This window comes from Thunnus albacares, chromosome 23 (genome assembly GCF_914725855.1).
Source record: "Thunnus albacares chromosome 23, fThuAlb1.1, whole genome shotgun sequence".
Taxonomy (NCBI): Eukaryota; Metazoa; Chordata; class Actinopteri; order Scombriformes; family Scombridae; genus Thunnus; species Thunnus albacares.
Window position 1 is genome coordinate 12,538,618 of NC_058128.1, and position 17,339 is coordinate 12,555,956.

Below are 17,339 nucleotides of genomic sequence, written 5' to 3' on the forward strand. Positions count from 1 at the left end.
CAGCAGCATGGGATTCTGGGCAATGTAGTCCAGACCACAAGCCATGACGAGGAAGGAGAGGAAAGGAGGGGGGGGGAGGCAGAGGCGGTTTCCATGGCAGAGTGGCGAACAGCTGTTCAGTTCAGGTGAGTTAGTGTGTTGGTGTGTGTGAGAGAGAGTTTGCAGGTGCATGCGCTGTCAGTTTGAATCGATGACGTCTGGTCACTTCAGTCATTTCAGCCTCATTTTTCAGTTTTCTCTATTCCTGTTAGACACAGTGGCTGAAATAGCTGAACTGAACTGATCTCAAATCTGGCAAAGACGGATAAAGTGTAAATCTAAAAGGCATCAGAGTGCAGGTGAAAGCATGGGAGAGCAAATGCAAGGATGGAAGAGGGGGATGGATGGAGGGAGGAAAGACCAAAAAGAGAGATAGTTACTACAGAGCTGGTTGCAGGGGCAGACTTTTTTCACCATCTTCCCTGCGCGGCCGGAAGACAACGATCGGAGGATTGGAAGAGAGTCAGAGTTAAACCCCGCCCACAACACCCGACAACCAAACACATAGTGCATCCTAGTATGATTATTTGAACTTGAAGTAGTCAATAAACAACACTTGGGGGGGTTGAGTTGCCCAAATTTCATCTTAAAACACAGATCAGTCCCTGTCACACAGTGCAAAATTACCCTTGAAAGAAAAAGCAAATTGGAGATGAGAGTTTTTATCTGTAGCTTTAAAAACGTAGAAATACTATTGATACCCATTTTCAAGCACAAGTCTCATGACGTGTATCTGCATAAGCTGCACTGTGAGACAGGCTGACCACATGTCAAATCACAAGGCTACCATCTTTATACACATAAACAACTGAGTCAAAAAAGGCCATGATGCTTGGTTTGACAGTTACTGTAACAGCAATAGAGCAGTAAATCCTGGAATATAAATATTTTGTAATAAAGGCTCTCAAAGATGAGATTTTTCATGCCAATAATTGCTCTACAGGTGGATAAATAGTTGTACTTATACACCACCTCAAAGCTTTCAGATGCTTTTGGGTAACCAACCCCTGGTTCTGAAGTGATTCTGAGTCCTCCCTACAGCTCACAGGGCCACCATACCAGAACTGGGTCCAATATAGGATTCAAATCTATCAAAGGACATCAGTATGGATTCAGTGTAAAGCTAATATTATGTCAAGTTTTGCACCTAAGCTGCCTGTTACTGAGACCCAGGTCTGTCTCTCTCCCCTCCTGGCTGTCAAGTGATAGGGGGGACAGGTGAGGGAGACCAGGGGGGTGGGGAGGTGGAGGATGGGGAGTGAGGGAGGGAAGGAAGGGAGAGAAAGGGTCTGAGCTGCGGAGGATTCAGAAGCATTCATAAACTTCTCTTTATCAAGCACAAAACATCTCACCAACTCTACATATTATGAATATAATATGAGTTAAGAAAAAACACTTTCTTAATCATAAATAAACAACAACTGATGCACAGTACGTGAACAGAACTGTGCTTAAACGGGTGAGAAATAACAATCAATCGGGTTTGATTAAAATAAGAAAATAATACAGTTCTTGTTAAAAATAAAACACAACTGTCTGACAGAAATCTCAAGTCATCAGGTCAGAACTTGTCTTTCCTTGTTAGTCTGCTTGTTTTCACGGAGGCGAAGTTTAGAATTAAAAGCAGTCATGGTTTCAAATTCAGACTGAGACACACAAACAAAACTGCATCATCTACCTCTAACTTCTACGGACTAGTGATGAAATGGACTGAATGTTATACAACTGTAAGTATGTTGCTGGCTGCTTACAATGTTTGTTATCTTGGAAATGAAACATATTTGACTGACATTTCTGTGCAGCTTAATTAATGAAATTACTTTATTGTTATAAATCGTCTTATCTGCTAACCACTTTTGCAGGGACTTAACGGATAATTCCATATTTTTCTTATTGTCAACAAATCCCCTGAAAAGAACAAAACCATCAATGAATCACTCCTACTAAAAAGTATTGTATGTGTAGTCTTGTAGCCTAATATATCATATTCCTCTGATCCACAGACATCCACTGATGTCCAAAAAACATTAAGAGTGCATCAGTAAGCCACACTGTTGCACTGGGTAACATGTTCCTGTCCAGCCGTTTTAGGAAATTATCAACAAAAAAGAAAGCTCCTAACCTGTGCCACACACAGGGTAGGAACGTTGCAAAGTATTGAGACTAACACATTTTTTTTGTTTTGGTCTCTTCATGGAATATTTTGCCAATAAAAAATATAGAATATGTGAAACTGAGTGATCTGTCACTGCTGTTGCTGGTGAATAAACAGAAGTTTTATGTCACAAAATTCTGATTTGTCATTTGGTTGATACACTTCACCTGCAGAAGGCTAACAGGTCATGCTGAGACTGGCATTCCTGTCTTTTGACAGCCTTTTACAGGGTAAACATCAGACAATAAACACTTTCCTGTGTCCTTTCAATCAATTATGTTGCATTTATTTACTTGGTTTTGACAATGTCAACGCAGCCAGCAGTGCCTAGGGACGGCATTGGATGTGAAGTTAAAAGATGACTTATTTGTCAAGAAGACCATGTCAAAAGAAGGTTAAATGGAAAGAAAGAAGAATACTGAAAGAAAAAGAAAGAAAGAAAGAAAGAAAGAAAGAAAGAAAGAAAGAAAGAAAGAAAGAAAGAAAGAAAGAAAGAAAGAAAGAAAGAAAGAAAGAAAGAAAGAAAGAAAGAAAGAAAGAAGATTAAGAGTAAGTAAAGATGACTATGGGAAGCTCTGGGATGTCAGAGAGACTATTACTGTAATTGTGTTACTGTCTGTGTCCTGCAGTAAGCTCTTATCTCTAACTTTCTCTTTTTTCTGTACCTAAAAAGTATCATCTTCTCCAAAATACAAGACAAAGATTTTTGTAAATAATAACCATTAAAATAAGCGGTAATCAGCAGAAGATTGTTTATCTGCGGCAGGCAGCAAACCCTAAATTAAAGGCTCTGTTTTATGCTAGAAAAGTCTTTTTTCTGGTCATTCTGACCTCGACCTCAACTGCTAAACAGTCTATGTTCAGCTGTTTTCCCTTGATTATAAAAATCTTTTCATCTAATTCCTGAGTATCTGACTTTTTTGGAGACACCAGTTTCCTGCAGGACACTGGTCAGATCAGAAGCAGAGGATCTTCCTCCATCAAAGAAGAAAACCCACAGGAAGACAGGATGACCGTGACTTGACGGATATAGGAGTAAAAATGAGAACAAAAGTAAGTAAGGACGACGGGCAAAAGAGAAGAGCAAAGAAATAAAGCGTTACACACAAAGAGCCAAGCAGGGCGTACTCAGAAAGCGCGTCCTCCTGCCGCCAGGCTTGAAGGCCAAACGCTCCGAACCCCAGCTGAACTTTACACAGCCTGAAGAGAGGGAGGAGGGGAACAAGAGGAGGAGAAGGAAAAGGAAGAGGAGAAGAAGTAGAGAGAGAGAGGGAGAGGTGAAAAAACGAAAGGAAAGACGATGAGAGGAAAGGAGAGCAACCAAAAAAAAAAAAAAACAGGAAAGAGAAAAACATAACAGAAGGAAATATAGACAGACGAGACAAGAGGAAGAGAGAAAAGGTATAGATGAGAGGGAAGGAAGGAGACACAGGTGAAGGAATACACAGGAAGAATGTAACAGTACGTTAGCCATCACACTGCTTCACAGAGACAGAGAGAGAGATAGAGAGAGATAGAAACACAGGTGAGGAGTGTCTTGTTGTGAGGGAGTGAAGACAAACCAACTGCATGCATTTGTCTTTGTCTGCATGCAAAGAGTATTTCAGGAGGAAATTTGTGTGTAGTTGTATTGAGGAATTGTACTTTTCTTAATTGATGAGGCCTGTTGCAGCCTGGGACTCTCAGTAATATTCCTACCTGGGGTGGGAGCACACAAGCTGGGCACAGAGAGCGCTGCCTCGCTGGTGTAGGCCGAACACAGGTTGTCGCTGGAGGGAGAGGGTTTGAGGGGCTGGAGCAGAGTGCTGCTGCCCGAATCGGCTAATCCTCCTGGGGCTAACAGAGCCAGCTGGCCGGGGTACATGGTTGGGACGCTCTGGGCGGATAAAGTGCTGCCTGGAGATAGCACAAGGCATAGGCAGGAGGGGACAGGGCAGGAACGACACACCGCAGACAGCATTGACACATACAGGCCACACACACACACACACACACACACACACACACACACACACACAGAAAGATAAGACACCCGTCACCCCCAGACACACACGTTTACATAGACACAACCACACACACAGAAAAACAGACAGGGAAAGCAGTCAGAAATTTTAAAGCTCCGAGCCTGCTCCAGCGTACACCCACATGCACAAGTAACCAAGCAGATAAACACACACACACACACACACACACACACATGTGCACACAGATGCATAAACACAGAGATGGTGTAACATTAGGGTAAATGTTTTGATGTTTTGACCTTCTACACTGTAGTGGACTGCGGACTGGAGTAGGGTAATTATTTTGGTGTAATTTACTGTTCAGATGTGCAGGGTTAAAGAGTCAGTTCAGCCAAATTATAAAAAAAATACATATTTTTCTCATCTTTTTGGTTTAATTTTTCCAGGTTTTGGTGAGGTGAAAGGTGCACATTGCATTCAAAACTCCACCAGCATCATCTCTATCATTAGGACTATTTCTACGGTAGAAATAGTTCCAGTGAAGACTGTTCACAACAAGGTCTGTGGTTATCCTTAGCAATCAAGGCATTTCTTTATGAAGAGATGTTACTGTTATATTATTTAATGTCATTTTTAGTGTAACTTCATACACCTCTGTTGTATCGGGATAGTTGGATAAATCTCCATAAATATCTGCGTGGCTTGATACTACTAGAAGTAAGTGAGAAAATGTGTTTTTGTGATTTAGGTGAACTGAACCTTTAATGTAAATGTTTGAAAGAGCCTACCTGGCTGTAATGGACTCTTGCTGCCGTGCGTGGAGCTTGTTCTGGACGATTTGGAGGATTTACTTTTGGTAGGTCGCCTCCTCCTGCCAGTCAAGGTTATAACTGGAGGGAGCACTGCAGCTGGGGGGACCTGTAGGAAGAACAAAGAAGTTGTTTTGTAATTTACAGTGTGTGATGCTTTTTATATTGTGATGCTGTTCATTTTGTCTGTACTAATGTAACCAAGATGAGTTTACTGTACCTTTCCCAGCCTGGTGAAGAGAGAGTCGATTTCTTCCTTCTGGCGGGAGTGGAGGGCCTGAATCTCACGCATGTGCCTGGTGGTATAAAGAGGGAAGAGAATATATTAGAATAAAATAAAATAAAGAAAGAAATAATGAAGATGAAAGAGAGACGAGCCCAGTTTTCTAGGAAGCGCTGAACATCCCTTTTCAAGGAAAGAAGTAGCAGGAGAAGTAGTGAGAAAAAGTGGGTGGTTAACCTTATTCTTGAAGGGCAGAGAGAAGAGGAGAAAGGAGAAGCACAGCTTACTTTTCTTAGAGTAGTTAAACTAACTGAAAGAGAGAGAAAAGAGGAGAAGGAGTAGAAAGAAATATAGTTTTCTTCAAAGAAGTTAGCTTTATTAAAGTAGAGGTGACGGACAGGTGCGAGAGAAGAAGGTGTTGGAAGACCAACAGAATTGTTTTTTTTCTCTGATGTGGGTAAAAAGAGAATAAAAGATAACTCACTTTTCTCTGAGGCGGTTGACTTCCCGTCTGAAGTCTTCATCCTCAAATTCGGAGTCGTTGTCACTGCTGATGTAGGAGTTATTGAAGGAGTTGTTGTTTAGACTGGGCAGAGAGGCTTTATGAGTGGAATCTGGACTCAGAACCTGCCCGGGATCCCTGGGCCCATTAGCAGCCTGGGCAGCGGGGGGAGGACTCTGCTTGGACTCGAGGCTCTGCTCCTGGGCCCGACTGACTGAGAATCTGCCAACACGGGCCTCGGCGTTGGTGGTGACCTAGAATAAAAGAACAAATTGTTGTGGTAGAAGAGGGAAGGAAAGGTGGAGGAGTATGAATGAGAAAGTAGCGACTATTCTCCTTTCCAGCTTTTGTCACAGCTGACTGCAGATCAAAGATAAAATAAACTATTTATTTATTGGATGTTTTAAACAAAAACACAAGAACCCCTCACCTATTAAACTACAAGATGAAAACAGGAAATACCTGGAAGCGTCCGATGGTAGTGGTGGCCTTGGGGGAGGGGCAGGGGGAAGTGAAAGGGGAGGGGTGATGAGACCCTCCCAGAGTCCTTTGGGGGAGTCCATCCACGACGTCTCCACCTTGTCCTCCTCCTCCCCCTCTCAGAGGAGACGTGGAGTCCTTGTGCAGTGTGTTCTCCGGGCTGGAGAGACTGGAGGAGGACGAGGAAGAAGAGGACGAGGAGGAGGAGGTGGTGGAAGATTCAGTGCAGGCCGGCCGTTGTACAGGAGGCTCTTCAGTGGCCAATGAAACCTAAGCAGTGGATTTTAGCAAATATATAGCTGTTACTGATCAACAGCTCGTTTGATTCTCCTTCATTGTCCTGGTTTAAATTCAAGGTCTTTTCCATGACTTTGCCAAACATGCTCTATATTATTTTCTGGTTTATTTATGTTTTTGTTCCCGTTTCCAGTGTAGCTGTGATAGCTGTGATCTGATGAACAAAAAAGCTTGAAACAAGTTGTAAAATGCAGTGTATTTTGGTAAAACTCCTTACTTCCCTATGAAATTGTATTCTCAAACTCTCACAACAGAGTGTGTCATAAATTGTTTAATGGGTTTGAACTATTTTAAATGTGAGAACTGTCTAGGGAGTTCAATCAAGAATACATCTGAATCAAGGCGATAAATACAGGCAAAGAAGTGCTAAACTCACAACCAAAAGTAAAAACCTTCATTATGTCATTTTTAGATGGTAATGGAAATGCACAGATATTCGTGTATGGTGGGAGGGAATTCTTACCTGAAATCTCCCCAGTTTAATTCCACCTTGAGGAGGAGGACCAGGAGAGGACATATTTTCTTCCTCCAGAGAAAAGGGAACTGAAACACACATGTTACAAATATCAGACAGGCAGATAAAAAACACTCATGTAGAATAATAGATTTTGTAAATATACTATACATACTCGCTTGTCCCACTGTAGATATGCCACCGTGAGAAGCCTGTTGTTAGCACACAGAGAGAGAAAAAACCAGATTAGCATTGATCAGTGTCATTGATCATATACATGGTGTTAGTTTGAGCCATGACATATGTGTGTTTATGTACCTGTGAGTGTGTGCTGACAGGAACAGTCTCTGGACTCAGCGCTCTCCTCAACTGAGCGTCTAGGTCCTCTAGAGGCTGCTGGGACTGGAGAGAGGGAATTATACTGTTAGATACAAAAAATAATGGTAATAAAATAAAACATGGAAAGGTTCAGGCACTGCTGTATATATACACAGTATATACCATATATATATATATATATACACATATGCACAGATTAGTCAAAAACACACACTGGGGCAGCTAGGGCTGGGTGATAGGTCAATGTTACCATTATTTATCGTGCTATTGTTCTACAAATGTATATTGTTCAAACTAATGATTCCAAGCAAGTTGTAATTTAAAAAACTCACAAAATTAGTTATCTAAAGTTTTTGTTTTACACACATAAAGAGTAAAGAAAATAATACTGGAACACAATTCTTTGTATTTTTTGGTGATTCTCCATACATCTGGATCATCATGATATATATAAATATGTGAAAACTGATATTGTGATAATAATTTACCCTTATCACCAAGCCCTAGTAATACAAAGCTCTGCATTGTTATGCTCTGATCCAATTAACTGTGACTAAACAGGCAAAACACATTCCTATCTCTTGGTCCAATCAGATATGTAGATCTGTATTTTCCTCAGGCTTCCCCAGAACTGAGCAGAGTACAAAAGATTTCGTCTGAAATTTTGACTTTGTGTCGTACCACAAATGGCACTTGTGTGTGTAAATTTTAAAAGACAGAGCAGTGTCAGACGGCATCATCCCTCCGAATTTCACCAAATCAGACTCTCTTGTGTCACACACACGCAAGGTGATGCAGAGGGGCACACAAGGTCTTTTTTTTTTCCTTGTGAGCATTTTAATCGTAATTAAAAAATAAATCATTAAAATCGAAACCCTTGTGAGCTTTAACTACAGCAGGATTATCTTAATCAAAGAGGACAAGTCTCGCCCGTGGGAGTTACGTAAGAGACGAGAAGTGAATGTCAGTGACTTGGCAGGTCAGAGTTTTCATAAAAGAGTTACAAGTCATATATTTTTATTCAGTGTGCTGTTCCAGTTAAATGTAATGTCTATTTATAGACAGCAGCATTCACAGCCACAATAAAACAGTCTGGAAATTAAAGTCAGTGCACTTTGTGTCTGCTGTGACGTATCTATCCTGTCTGCCTGCTACCTCCCTCTGCTACCTCCAATTGTGTTTCCATCTCTCCCTTTCCTTTTTTCTTTAGCTGCCTCTTTGATTCTCTGTCTGCACCCTAGTCCCACTTTTATCCTCCATCATTATTTGTTTACTAATAATGTCTAATCTTTCCCTCTTTTGGAATTGTTATGTTTGAGTGTCACCTTAACTTCATTCATATTCCTCTTACGGAAGATTTAAAATGCCTAAATAAAAAAGAAATAAAGTGAAATACAACATACATATTATATTCATTTTCTTTTTGTATACCCATCACTGTGCCATAGTTAAATTAAAAAACATATGTTAAAATTATTTAATTTCATTATTTAGCCTTTTGTCTTTAATAACTGATAGTTTTTCCATTGTGACATGGATAATTCATGCCATATAAGCTTTGCGTTTACTATTTGCAGGTCTATGCTTTCATCTCCTGGCCAACGATGAAATGCTCTTTACCTTGTTTGATGTGCTGTGATTTGATTTTAATGGGAAATGGAAAGGTCATTTCATGATCAGTTCAGTAAAGACTAAAATAAAGGCTAAATAATTGCCTTTTAACATGTTTTTCATTTAATTCTGACATAGGACAAAGGAAATACATACAAGTTTGTATTTCACTTTATTTCTTTTATTTGTTTTTTTATTTAAGCATTTTAAATCCTCCGTAGATTACTGATGTAGATGGATAGTAATGTTTGAGTTGTTTATTAGATTTGGATTGTGATCTCCTTTCAGGATTCTGTCACGTAGGGTTTAGGTTTTGCTAGCTCTTGTGCATACTGTAGTGAGTCAGACATAAAGGAAATAAGCAGAAGCGCTATTTATACACAACAAATATCCATATAAGTCCAATACAGATACAGCAAAGAACTGATACGACTTAGTAAGCTCAGTGTTAAAACAGCAGCGCATGACAATGGAGACAGCAACTCTTAAAAAGAAGCAAAAAACACCTGTATTAGACAAGGTCCAGGGAAGGATGGCAGGAGTTCTGAAGGAGGAGAACTGGCCTAATCCCAGAGAAAGAGAGGTGACGAATAGACAGAGAGAGTGGGAGAAATGAGAAAAGATTTGTAGAGGAGGTTATAAGAATAGTGTTCATTGGGGAGAATGTTAAAAGAAATTTCCATGCTAGATGAGTTGTGAAGAAAGTGAGTAGAAACATACTGGAACACCTACAGGATAACTCCTAAACATTAAATTACGGTGACTTCTTCACCTTTAAAAATGTAGTACTGTAAATTACTTTGGTAGTTTCACCAAAAACATAAACAGGCCTGCTCTCTGGCCACAGAATTAAATAAATAATACAGTTAGTGGTCTAACTAGATTCAACAAATGATATTGTTATCACTGCAAAACTCACCGGAACCCTGGATAAGGGGGCTTTGGATGGAGTGGTCTGGCCAAAGGATGAGGCAGGGATGACTGTGGAAATTGAAAACATAAAGTCATTAAGCAACACTATAAAAACAGCTGAACTGACACTATGCAGAAAAACATCCTTCCACCTACCAGTCTGTGCAGGGGTGGAAATAGGTGTTCCAGGGCCCTGGATTGGGGCGGGTGACCCCAGTGACCCCAGCGCAAGGCTGGAGGGGGGCTGAAGAGGATTGGTTGGCTGGCTGGAGCCAGGTGTGGTGACAGATGTGGTGGAGGTAGAACAGGGGCCCATAGGGGATGAGGTACCTCCCACAGAGGCTCCAGAGGTAGGGTCAGTCGCTAGCAGGTCTCCCTGGGTGGACGACACCCCTCCACCGAGGTCCATGAAGAGAGACCGCAGCTTCTTCTCCAGAGCTTGGATATCATCCGGTTTGCCTTGGGACTCAGTGGATGCCTCACACCTGAAAAAAGATATCAGTGAAAGTTCTGCCATTTTGCTAAATAAATTACTTAAAGCCCCAGAAAACCTGTTTTCAATTTCAATTTTCAATTTCAATTTTTCAATTTTTTCTAAAACATTAAATATTTATAATATTTAAATTCACTATTCACTAAATAAGCAACAATTGAAGCTAATTTGCTTCATCTGGACTGTGAGGTTTGACCAGATTTAAACTGACAGTGGCCGAAAACCATCATTACATTTTGATTCAAATGTTACTAAATCCTGATTGGTGCATGGAAGTCATGACATCACTCTTTTCCAACTGAGCATCGCCCACTTCAAACTAGTGATGTGAGCATGTGAAATAACCAAAACTGTAGTTTTTTTAGTCTGTACCAAAAAAGTATCGAGATGTGATTCCCAGCCCAATTTAAAAGTGAATACACATGAATCATCTCTCACCTTGCATCACATTCCCCACAGTGAGTGTGTGTCTGCCCAGGCAGTACTGCTGTCTGTGGCTGGGAGTGCACCAGGGTTGGTTGAACTGAAGGAACGTTGGTGGTCACTGGCTGGAGCCCCACAGAGGACGCGGAGGAAGGGGCGGTAGGGTGGGAAGCAGTAGAGGGAGCAAGCTGAGGGCCCGGGATGGCAGTCGTGGGGACGACAGGGGAAGTGAGAGAAGTAGTAGAAGAGATGGGAGATTTGACTGAGGGATGATCGGAGGGGACGTCACTAACTGGAAGGGTGGAAGAGGAGGGAGGAGAGGATACAAGGGGAACAGTCTGGGTGGATGGAGGGGAGGTTAGCATTGTTGGGGGGATGCTGGCCGGTGGTAAAGTGGAAGGTATTGAAGTAGCACTGACAGCAGAAACTGTTGCTTGGGACTGAGGCTGCGTGAAAGCCTGGGGCTGAATTTGTGCTTGCCCCTGTCCCTGAGGTTGGGACACAGCCTGTATGACTGTCTGTGAAAGTACCTGTGACTGAAGGATGGACTGATTCACCACAGTGGAAGGAGGGGAGGAGGAACCAGGAGGCTTGAGACAGACAGGGGGCACAGAGGAGGGGGTGGAGGAATCCAGGAGCTGCTCCTGTGCCTGGTTTAAATTAGAAGGGACAAGTCCAGCGGTAGGGTCCACAGTAGGAGCGGATCCACTGATGGTGCTGGCCTGTGAAGGTACAGAAGCTGCTGGAGGCTGTAGAGGAGGATGGGTGGAGTGGATGGAGGCTGGGGCGGTGCTGGGTCCTGGGTCAAACTGATTCTGGTTCTGTCGGAGCTCACTGAAGGCTTGTTGTAAGCTGATCGCTCCTGCAGACTGGGACAACCCCAAACCTTGGCCTGGAGTATGAGACGGAGCTTGAGCTAAAGCTGGAGGAACTAGAAAAAAGAAAGTATTTTAATCCACAAAGTCCATCCTGTTCACTGTTAGATTGTCCAAATAGTATCTACTTTTTATGGTTTGTTTTCACTCTCTGGGAGATCCAAAAATGGGGTTTATTTTCCATGTAGGACCAAGTAAATGATTGTGTCTGCACTGTTCTTTGTAAAATCAAATCAAATGTGAAATCTCTCACAATGGAGACAATTAGTGGGACACACACAGTAAAATCATATGAGTGATGAAGGTATCTGTCAATGGAGACCTTCAATTACTTCACTTGACTTGCATTACTAGTAATTCTAGGTTTCAATATTTTTCTCATTGATTTTTTGGTATCATGTCACAGATAGACACAGCATATGTCAGAGTGTGAACAGGAGGAGACGGTTACCACTTAAAGTTTGACTACCTTTAGTCTAGTGATGCTGATTGGATTTGTCTTGGAGTCTCTCTGTCTTGCCAAGGTATGCGAGTCCAGTAACAAAATATGTCATGTGTCTCCTTAGCATTATGTACAGAATTAGAGGACTATATTAAAGGACTATATTTTTTGTTTGTTTGAACATTGTATAATAAAGAGGGTATTTTTGATACATTTTGAAAATTCCATGTGATCAGATAGAAGATTAGATACAGCTATTTATATTTCAGTGTTCTACCAGAAGATCCTATAGTATCAAATTAAATAAATGCCAGTGTATTATTGCATTTGCACAGAACATTTGGGCAATTTCCTCTAAAAGGATTACAGCCTAATCCGATAAGTGTGTGTGTGACTAAGTAGACTGTCATTTAGCGTGTATTTTTGTGTGTGTTTGAAGTTGTTGGAAACTTTAGCTTTTTTTTTACAACCATATTTCTTATTTTTGTTTTGGACATCATTACTATAATGTTTCATCAGAAGTTTTTTCTCACCAACTTCATATGTGGTAGTCCAACGTGGCAATGAACATGCCCTATATGGTCAAATGATCAGACAGGCTAGAACTTCTCCCATACTAATTTGGACAAGTAAACAACTTAACTGTTAGCTAACCTTTTAAAGGTCACACACACCAGTCTTACTTGTTTCAACAGGAGGTGCAGAGGCAGGAGAGGGACAGGGGGGAAAGATTTGTTCCTTCAGCCTGGCTTCGGGTACGGGGCTGACGATGAACTTGCGACCTGCTGAATGGACCACTTGTGCCGTTGCACTGGGAGGGATGTCTGGGAAGAGAGGAAGGGCAAAATGCAGTATCGTAATTTGTTTATCTCCATGAGAATAACAACATGTCATGTATATTACAGTTCTGTCTAATGGTATATCTATACAACAGCTAAATGAAGTTACCATCACACTTATCATGAGTATTATTATTGTTACCTGGCATGGGGACAGATATAGCGGGTATCTGTTGCGCCATGTCACCTGCTGTCTGTAAATCAATAAGATAACATGTTATTAATGAAATCAACTATGATGAAGAAAACTATAACATTTCAGCATCCTTCAACCTCCAGAAAACATGTTGTATTTACCTTGCTGTTTGCGTCCCTCTCCAGACCTTTCTCATCAGCGTTCTCTATCACCTCTCTGACCTGCTCGATGAACGACTCCCGCTCACTCTCCAGGATAAACTCACTCTGGACCTGGACACACACACACACACACATGACGGTACAAAAACAAGAGGTCACAAGCTTTGCGAGAGATTCAGATGTGTGTGTGTGTGCAGTATGTGACAAAGAGAACAAGGCCTATGCCAATGCTTTATGCTTCCCATGCTGACGTGTAGCAGATCTTGTGGCTACAGAGGTGTAATTTTGCCTTGTGTGGGAACTGGATGACCACTCTTTCCATGAAAGTACAAGGACAAGAGCACAACAATTATGTGTACTTCAGTGGATGACAAAGAGCAGATAGCGCACGTACTGGCATGTGACGCATATTCCAGCCTAAAACAGTGAGTAAATGAATCAAAGGAGTTGTTAAAAATAATGAATCAGTGATAGTGTGTGTACCATAATCTGGGCTATTTCCTCAGGGTTGTCTCCATCTAGGTCAAACCTGAAGGTGACCATCTTCCTGTTGTGGGTCTCCAGCTGACACTCCGCTACCCTGTCTCCTCGATTGGAGATCTACATGCATAAACACAGAGAAAGTAAAGAGATGAGCGTCTCAATTAGATGTTTCAAATTACTTTTTATCGCAACTCATAACTCTGTAACAACCAATAAATACCAACAGTGGGTACAGGACAAAAGAAGATTTATTGTTTAATTATTACTTTATGGGATTTATAGGATGTGTCATTACATTGAGAACATTGAGTTTCGCCTTGGAGATCTTCTCATGGCGCGATCGACTTCGCACAGAGCGTCTCTGGTGTCGCTTGGTGGAGCGCCCTTCATGACGACCTCCTCCTCCTCCCTCGTTGCCGTCACTCAGACCTGAGGTCTCAGAGTGGCCACTGAGGTACAGAGATGGAGAAGGGATTGAGGTGAAAAGATAACAAGGTAGAGGCAGAAAAAGAGGTAGAGAAAGCATGACACATGAGATAAAGGAAATGTGCTTTTGTGTGAGGAGCATGGCATCAGTTCAGTGATTGTATGTTTGAATTTGCTTGTGTATGCATGTATTACCTCTCTATAGATGACTGAACTTGAGGTGGCTGTAGCTGGGACTGGCACAGCTCTGAAGACTGAGAGGCAGACTGAAACACACACACACACACACACACAGGCACATGAAACAGAAATACACACACAATTAGTATGATTGCCATCACTGCAACCATCACCACCAACATTAGGGAAAATTTCAGGAAAGAAATACAGCAGGAAAGCATGAAATATAAGCAAAGTGTGGCAAAAGTAAGACAGAAAATGAATTAGATTGGAGGCAATGTCTTCATGATTTTATAGTAACAAAAACAGAATTGAATTAAATTATAAAGATTTGATCAAAACACACCAGAACTGGGACTCAAATGAACTAAAACTAGGACATGGAACAAAAGGAATAAACCTTTTGTTCAGTGCATCAAAAGAGAAGAGAAACTGGAGTGTATTTATTTGATGCATATCTCCAATGCAACAACATGCACATTTACTCTGTCTCATAACCACGGTCTGTAAATGAGCAATTTATAATAGAAATAGAAAAAAAGTGGTCAGAATTAGAACAAAGTTCAACTAAGGCCGACTTGGACCAAAAAGAAATCTGTTGACAGTAATTGATAGATTTTATTAGACATCACTTATTTGTAGACCAATCAAACACTAACAGCTGTGTCTTGCAGTTTTTACAGATGTTTGAAATCCACTCCAAGAACCCAAGAAACTTTTCCAACAGTAATTGCTCTACTGCAAGTATTTTTCAGTAAATCAGTGTTGCTACACCAACCCAAATGAGCTAGTCAACAAGAAACACCAAACTAACCGTTTAGTGTAAATACACAGTAAACAAGATAGATCTAATACAGTGACTGAATCTCTTTATCATTGCCACCTGCAACTTGGGCAATAAAACTTAATCACATTGCTCTAATTACAAATAAATACTCTTCATAAAGATTACAATATCCAACATTTAAGATGTGAACTGATGACAAAATTAGTGCTAATATGGCTGACTTTCAAAACTGGTATCAAAAGCTGCCCTCTAGTTCTCCCATCTTCCCTCTTAAATAGCCGATTCAGACATATAACGGCAAAAATAATAACCTGTTAAGCCAAGGCTCTAGGACAGTGGTTGCAACGGTGGGGTTCTTTAAGGATAGATCAAGGGTGCTGCAAGATTTATTCGTTTCAGTTTCATAAATGCACTTTTATAATTAAGTTTCACCACATAAAACAACGAGATAATGCTTACCTTGACTGCTAGAAATAAACTTGCCTTAGCTACATTTTATATTTAAGTTTTCAAAAAATACTGTATAAAAATGGAAGAAACAATCAATAAACATCAAAACCACCCAATTAAAAACCTTGTTGAATATACATTTAAGTTGCAGCCGACATCGGTGACATGACAGCTCACGGTTGCCGGTTGTCATAGTAGCAACATGCTTTCTGGCTCGTGAGTTTTCCCAGATACACAACAGTCAGAAATGACAACTGTCGATGTAAACAGTTAAAAAAAAACAAAAAAAACAAAACAAAACAAAAAAACACTGACTTGGGTCAGGCAAGAACACAAATTTTTGGTTTGGTTTCTATATCAAGACTTTTCATGAACAAGAATTTGTAAGTAACCTAACTACACCTTAATCTAACAACAGTACTCCTGGTAGTCACATTAGAAGCTGCTTATATAATCTTGTGAAACAGTGTTATATATTAGGCACTTCAAGTACAAAAACTTAATGTAAAAGTTAAAAGAATATATTAAAAAATACTGAAACTGACGACCTACTGAATTTACATCTTTGTGCGTCACCTACAGTGCAGTGAACAGGGGCGCCAAAGTAAAAAAAATGGTTTAGGAGCCACTGCTCTAGAAAATGATTTCAAACAACTTCGACAAAAGTGAGCACGGTGAACAGGGACATGATATCCACTTGATGAGTTTGACTGTCCACTACCAGTACCTGGGGAGGGGCTTCCATAGCAGTATCAGGCGGGGTGGTGACTACACTGATGATTGGCACCACGGTGGCCAACGGTTGAGGCACAGGTGTGGGCACAGGAGAAGGAGGGGAAACAATAGTAGGCACCACCCCAACAGGGAGTGGCAGAGGAGAGGGAGGGGAAGCCACGACCACTGTCGGCATGGTAACAGGAAGGGACGGCGACCGAGAAGGGAGGGTCACCAAGGAAACGGTAGAGGTAGACGGAGTTACACTGGGCTGAGAAGAGGAGGAAGGGCCGAGAAGAGAAGGAAAAGGTGAGAAAAGGGAGGAAGCAACGACACAGGGGGGAGGATGAGGACGTAGATAAACCCGGCAAGTGATCGAGTGTGATGAGCACAGACAGAGCGGCCAATCTATAGTCAATCGCCTTGGTAATGGGACAGTGAGCTGAAGACGGTCTTTAACTGTTGGGTCATCTAAAATATAATGAATGTGCTTATAAAACGAAAAGACAACCAGCCTGTTAGCTTGTAAGTCTGGCTCTTTATTGGTCTCCTGATAAATTATGTTAAAATAAAGGCTCCAGAGGGAAAAGCCATCCATAGTTCACTGACCCACTACTGAAACGCTTGACTCCGAGACCCTCGACAAACAACTTTCCGAGCAACACAACTGGAACACAGATTAAGTCTATTAGTGACTCAAATCAAACGACAAACTATGTGACAGGACAACTGTGTAAAACACACACCAGTCCGAGACCATGCAATCACAAAACAAAACTCAGATCTCTACAGACAGGGTGCATTACGGCTTTAAAAGGTGAGAAACCACGCAAACCACAAACACTGAAAACCTTTTCAAATGTTTTCTCCTGCTAAGACTTTACAACGTGAGGCAGGTTTTTGGGCTTATTTACTTTACTTCACTTGAAAATGGATGAAGTGACGCCTTCGAGGTCGTGATTTGGGAACAATATAGGCTAATGTTTGGATTCAGTGATACTTTTCATTGCTCTGCACAAGGTGGAGAGCAGGCGCATAAGGTAAATATATAGTATATCGCAAAACCAGTCCATCTATTATGTCTCAAACATCTATAATCAGGAGTCATTGCTTATTAATTCAATTCTGCTGCTCTACATGCGGTC

At 41.2% G+C, this 17,339-nt stretch overlaps 1 protein-coding gene across 4 annotated transcripts in view; it reads right to left on the reverse strand.

Annotated features, from left to right (window-relative positions):
* Nucleotides 1-17,339, reverse strand: part of wnk1b (WNK lysine deficient protein kinase 1b) — a 98,834-nt gene that overhangs the window by 9,296 nt on the left and 72,199 nt on the right. For 2 of the 4 annotated variants that reach the window (XM_044342948.1, XM_044342947.1), the window contains 20 exons: nt 14,259-14,329; nt 13,933-14,086; nt 13,638-13,754; nt 13,155-13,265; nt 13,000-13,051; nt 12,702-12,842; nt 10,717-11,632; nt 9,942-10,270; nt 9,793-9,854; nt 9,380-9,436; nt 7,242-7,325; nt 7,099-7,135; nt 6,933-7,012; nt 6,155-6,442; nt 5,675-5,946; nt 5,188-5,263; nt 4,947-5,076; nt 3,893-4,090; nt 3,302-3,394; nt 420-461 (listed from right to left, as the gene is read on the reverse strand). In XM_044342948.1, the coding sequence (XP_044198883.1) occupies nt 420-461; nt 3,302-3,394; nt 3,893-4,090; nt 4,947-5,076; nt 5,188-5,263; nt 5,675-5,946; nt 6,155-6,442; nt 6,933-7,012; nt 7,099-7,135; nt 7,242-7,325; nt 9,380-9,436; nt 9,793-9,854; nt 9,942-10,270; nt 10,717-11,632; nt 12,702-12,842; nt 13,000-13,051; nt 13,155-13,265; nt 13,638-13,754; nt 13,933-14,086; nt 14,259-14,329 (3,310 nt within the window). Of the gene's footprint in view, nt 1-419; nt 462-3,301; nt 3,395-3,892; nt 4,091-4,946; nt 5,077-5,187; nt 5,264-5,674; nt 5,947-6,154; nt 6,443-6,932; nt 7,013-7,098; nt 7,136-7,241; nt 7,326-9,379; nt 9,437-9,792; nt 9,855-9,941; nt 10,271-10,716; nt 11,633-12,701; nt 12,843-12,999; nt 13,052-13,154; nt 13,266-13,637; nt 13,755-13,932; nt 14,087-14,258; nt 14,330-16,207; nt 16,466-17,339 lie in introns of all 4 variants that reach the window. The other 2 variants (XM_044342949.1, XM_044342946.1) reach the window with 2 other exon arrangements.